The sequence below is a fragment of the Branchiostoma floridae genome, chromosome 8 (genome assembly GCF_000003815.2).
Source record: "Branchiostoma floridae strain S238N-H82 chromosome 8, Bfl_VNyyK, whole genome shotgun sequence".
Lineage (NCBI taxonomy): Eukaryota > Metazoa > Chordata > Leptocardii > Amphioxiformes > Branchiostomatidae > Branchiostoma > Branchiostoma floridae.
In genome coordinates, this window is record NC_049986.1 from 1,998,716 (window position 1) to 2,003,580 (window position 4,865).

Here is a 4,865-nt window from a genome sequence, read left to right on the forward strand (position 1 = left end):
GATCATTGTATATACATGCTTTCGTCAATGTAAGAGAAAGATTTTGAGATGTTAAGGTGTGCTAAATTCCAACTCATTATCATAATTTATGCAAAAGTTCAGAAGGACCACGTTGTGCACTAAGCCTATTCCGACCAGATGGGGGAATTTTGAGGCCCTCAGCAACATTTATGTCGTATAACTCATGAATGGCTAGAGCTAAAGCTACGAAACTTGGTAATTTATCACAAAATATTGTTTGCAAAAGTTTTTGGTCAATAAAGTAAGTTTATCATTTTTGGGGGTTGCCATGGCAACCATATTCTAACAGGCATATTTTTGACAAAATTTGACTATTTCAATTTAAACAAGGTTTTCTTGGTAAACTACACCTGTTTTCTGACAACAATTAAATTCTATGAAATTCAATGTACTTTTCATGACTAAAAATTTATAATTTATGCTAATTTCATGACGTCATTGGTCAAAATCCAAGATGGCCGCCCTGATTAGGCAAATGACGTCATAATGTCGTCATATTACATGTTGACGACACAGAAATTTTTGTGATGATTTAGGTTTACATTCTTAGTATTGTCTGAAAGTTTGGTAGTCATACTGTAAGTGGTTAGGGAGTTAGTCTCCAAAGTTTGTTTTAAAAACTGCACATTTTTGCTGGGGTCCATTTGGACCCCAGGGGGACTGAACACAAACTTTCTTTATAATTTCCACATTATTGTACCAATCTTTGCGAAAACTTAGGAGAAGGTATAAGACATATTGACTGACAAAGTCACGGAAGGATTTTTTCGTCAGATCAAAAATGTTTAAATGGCACTTGAAAATGTACGCCTGGGGTCCAAATGGACCCCACTCGGGTGTTTGAGGGTTAAGTTCCCCTATTTTCACTGACATAAAGCCATATTTACACTTTCTTTCTTTACTTTGTTTAACATGAGACTGACAACGGGAAAGACGGAAGTATGAGAGGAAAACAACTCAATTTAACCGTAGTCGTTACATTAATCATAAGCGACATCTATTGATCAGTTGCAGTACTGCAGCACCATACGCATTGGAGTAGTGCAGTACTGCCACTAATTAATGGGGGTCGCTTGTGATCCATGTAAAGATTCCAGTACGACAAATTATCCCAGTCCGCACTCAAGGCCACTAACAATTCTCTCAGCCTTGGCCAATTTTACCCCTCTGCCGGCTGAAGTCCTTCCCCAGCTTATGTTACTGTTTTATGCCACCGGAGGAATCTGCTTGGAGATTAACGTACGTGTACCACACTTCTGCTCCCAAGTCCAAACGAGGGAGTTACATCTATCTCTCAGGAAATGGACTCGTTACCGCCAGTATTCACAAAGTAAGACTTGTCGTTGTTTCTATCCTCTAGTCTGTCGACTGCCCTTGTTTGGTGACTGTTAATTCTGGCCAAGAACAAAAGTGTGCCAACCCGTTTCGTTCAGCATATGATTTACTCGCACACACAAAGAAAGTTGACTGTTGTATGTAAATAGGGCTATTGTTAGGTTAGGCGATACGGGAGGTAGGAGTTGCATGCATTAACTTGTTAGTCGAGACCTGATTGATTGAAGATGATGAGAGCAGTCCACTCATTGGCCAAGTAAATATTCTATTGTTATATTAATTATGCTTAGAAGAGGCACTTGTCTGCTCAGTTAGTTCGAGACCTTGGAGTCTGGTATGTGAACGTGTTAGATAGTCCCTCTGTAGCATGTAAGGTTGTGTAGTTTGTAGTGTAATACTTTGATTATGGAGTCAGGTATGTGAACGTGTTAGATAGTCCCTCTGTAGCATGTAAGGTTGTGTAGTTTGTAGTGTAGTACTTTGATTATGGAGTCAGGTATGTGAACGTGTTAGATAGTCCCTCTGTAGCATGTAAGGTTGTGTAGTTTGTAGTGTAATACTTTGATTATGGAGTCAGGTATGTGAACGTGTTAGATAGTCCCTCTGTACTGTAGTATGTAAGGTTGTGTAGTTTGTAGTGTGATACTTTGATTATGGAGTCAGGTATGTGAACGTGTTAGGTAGTCCCTCTGTAGCATGTAAGGTTGTGTGGTTTGTTTAGTAATACTTACCAGCGTAGAAAATACTTGTTTGCTGTCCGTTTTAGCCTGATAGCTAGAACATCCATGAGCCGAGTTGCTGGTCTTTGTTGGGGCTGTCCTGGCAACACGGATACCAGCTACCGTGGATGTCATCTGGCCTCAAAAAAGAAAACAAAACCCGTCTTGACGTTGTTATGTAAATCAAAACAATGGTCGAGACAAGGACTGCTCTTGGGATTCTTTTTCGAGGCCTTTTCCTTAGACATACCGCACATGTGTTTTGATTTCTGTGAGAGGGCTTATACGTAGGTGCCTCTTCTCTCGGCTGAATGGCCCTTTATCAAAGAAACGAATTTCCGGGCAAAAATTATCTTTTGGCAGATTTAGGATTCAGAAGTGTTTTTGACACCTCTTTGTATGTATTTCTGCGAAGGCAAAAAACAAACAATCAAGGACCCACTACGAAGGCGAATAAAACAAAAGGTTCGGATTTAAACGCCTTTTACCGCGAGTTATAGAGAGCTAGATCTGTTATTAGTTGCAGTAGCGGCTCGCTTCAATTGTCAGCAACTTAATTTTCTTATACAGTCGGGCTCAGATCTCAGCTCGCCCTGAAATATAAAAGCAAACATTTGCTAGAAGTCTGCGAAGTAAGCCTATTTCAAGGCGGTTTCAATCATGCAGAATATCATAACAGAAATTTCTATTGTAAAAAGGCAGCAATAATTTTCTTAAATCAACATAACGTTGCTTTTGCTTGTCAGCTGAGTCGTTTGATTGGACTTTGTCATGAAACAAACCGCTTTTTCCTAGATGTTGACATCCATTTCCATTCCTCCAGTGTCAGAGACCTACTCCACATGGCGACCCCGGCTGTATCTCATATGGAAAAAGAGAAGGGAAGTAATGGACAGGGAGAGGATCTTCCGCGTACACACAAGTGTGGCGAGTGCGACAAGGAGTTTCGTCGATTGAATGACTGGAAGAGACACATGCGTACTCACACGGGCGAGAGACCGTTTGGTTGCGAGGATTGCGACAAGCAGTTTAGTGATCTGCATGGGTAATCTGAAGAAGCATATGCGGACTCATGATCACACTAGTGAAAAGCCCTATAGGTGTGATGAATGCAGCAAACAGTTTTTCGAGCTGGCTTCCCTGGAGAAGCATATGCGGACTCACACAGGAGAGAAACCATACAGATGTGAGGAGTGCGGCAGACAGTTCAGTCAGCTGTGTAATCTGAAGAAGCATATAAAGACTCATACTGGTGAAAAGCCTTACATTTGTGAGGAGTGCGGCAGGCAGTTCAGTGTACTGGAGACTCTGAAGAGTCACATGCGGACTCATACCGGGGAGAAGCCATATAGGTGCGATGAATGCAGCAAACAGTTCAGTCAGCATAGTACCCTGAAGAGGCATATGAGGTGCCACACTGGTGAAAAGCCTTACAGATGTGAGGAATGCAGCAAGCAGTTCTGTGAGCTGGGTCATCTGAAGAGGCATATACGGACTCACACAGGGGAGAAACCTTACAGATGTGAGGGGTGCGGCAGACCGTTCAGTAGATTGGGTAATCTGAAGAGGCATATGAGGACTCACACCGGTGAGAACCCCTACCGGTGTTAAGAATACAGTAGGAGCTTCTGTCAGTCAAACCGTCTCCGTAGCCACATGCGAATCCACAGCGATGGACGTTCACAGGCACCGAAGATTATGGTCAAGTTCGGTATAAGGGAAATCGAAAGAGACAAGTAGGACTCAGATAAGCCACGAACCAAAGTTTGCTCATGTATATGCCTTAGTCAACTGACGCAAGTTCAATGCTTCGTTATAGAATGCCTGTTTAAAGAGACATTTACGTATACTATTTATCTAAATGCATTCATATTATTCATAACCGACGCAGGACTAGAACTTTAATGTGCTTTTTGTGTTAAAATCTAGTTAAGTGGTGGCTTCGGTGTTGGAAATGTTTTTGCCGAAATCAACTATTGAAAAACCATTAACAATTTTGTGTATTTTATTTTTTACGTTGTAACTTGTATTGAATGCTAGCATGCTAGATCATTGTAGTTACTTGGGAAGAATGATGCAGGCGTCTCTCTAGATCTTAGATATTTGAGTGTGCATAAAGTAGCTGGTTTGGACCGGAACTGTTTATTGTTTATTTAGAGTATGCAAAATGTACACGTCTTTTTAAGATATTGTCGTCGAAATTTCAAGTTGGTTAGTACTGTTATGTAAGTTTACACTGACCCCCTCTATATGTATGTAGTTTGCACGTGTACATTTCTAGAGGCTGTAAATACCGTCAATCAGCATGTAAAAACGACACGATTTAGTCGACCTTCTAACAACTGGAATTCCTCGAGGGATTTTTTTGCGTTAACTTTATAAAATTTAATATGCCGTACATTTGAATTGAACTAATCTCTATGTTAGAATTGAACTGTTGCAGAAAATGTTACATGATATTGATATTAATCAACGGAATATCTGACACACCTTCAATAAAAGGCAACATACCTCAAAAGTATGGTTGGATTCGTATGTTTCTCTATATAAGTGTCACACATGTATAAACCCTGGTTGACAGAAAAACATATCGCAGCATACAGACGTTTTCCTTGAAGAGGCTGCGGTGTGCGGAAACAAGGCAACTCTTGCCTGCACACCTGCCGCGGGACCTTCCCTTCCTAATCTCATCAAATGGGCTGACCAATGGGCGAGCGCACACCTGCCGCGGGACCTTCCCTTCCTAATCTCATCAAATGAGCTGACCAATGGGCGAGCGCACACGCCTGG

The 4,865-nt window shown here is 41.3% G+C and overlaps 1 protein-coding gene across 1 annotated transcript; it reads left to right on the forward strand.

The window, feature by feature from the left end:
* The first annotated feature begins 2,903 nt into the window (after positions 1-2,903).
* LOC118420536 (zinc finger protein 716-like) lies at positions 2,904-4,544 on the forward strand. Its single transcript, XM_035827383.1, has one exon. The coding sequence runs from the start codon at positions 3,033-3,035 to the stop codon at positions 3,684-3,686; it is 654 nt and encodes a 217-aa protein (XP_035683276.1). The 5' UTR covers positions 2,904-3,032; the 3' UTR covers positions 3,687-4,544.
* Positions 4,545-4,865: the final 321 nt, after the last annotated feature.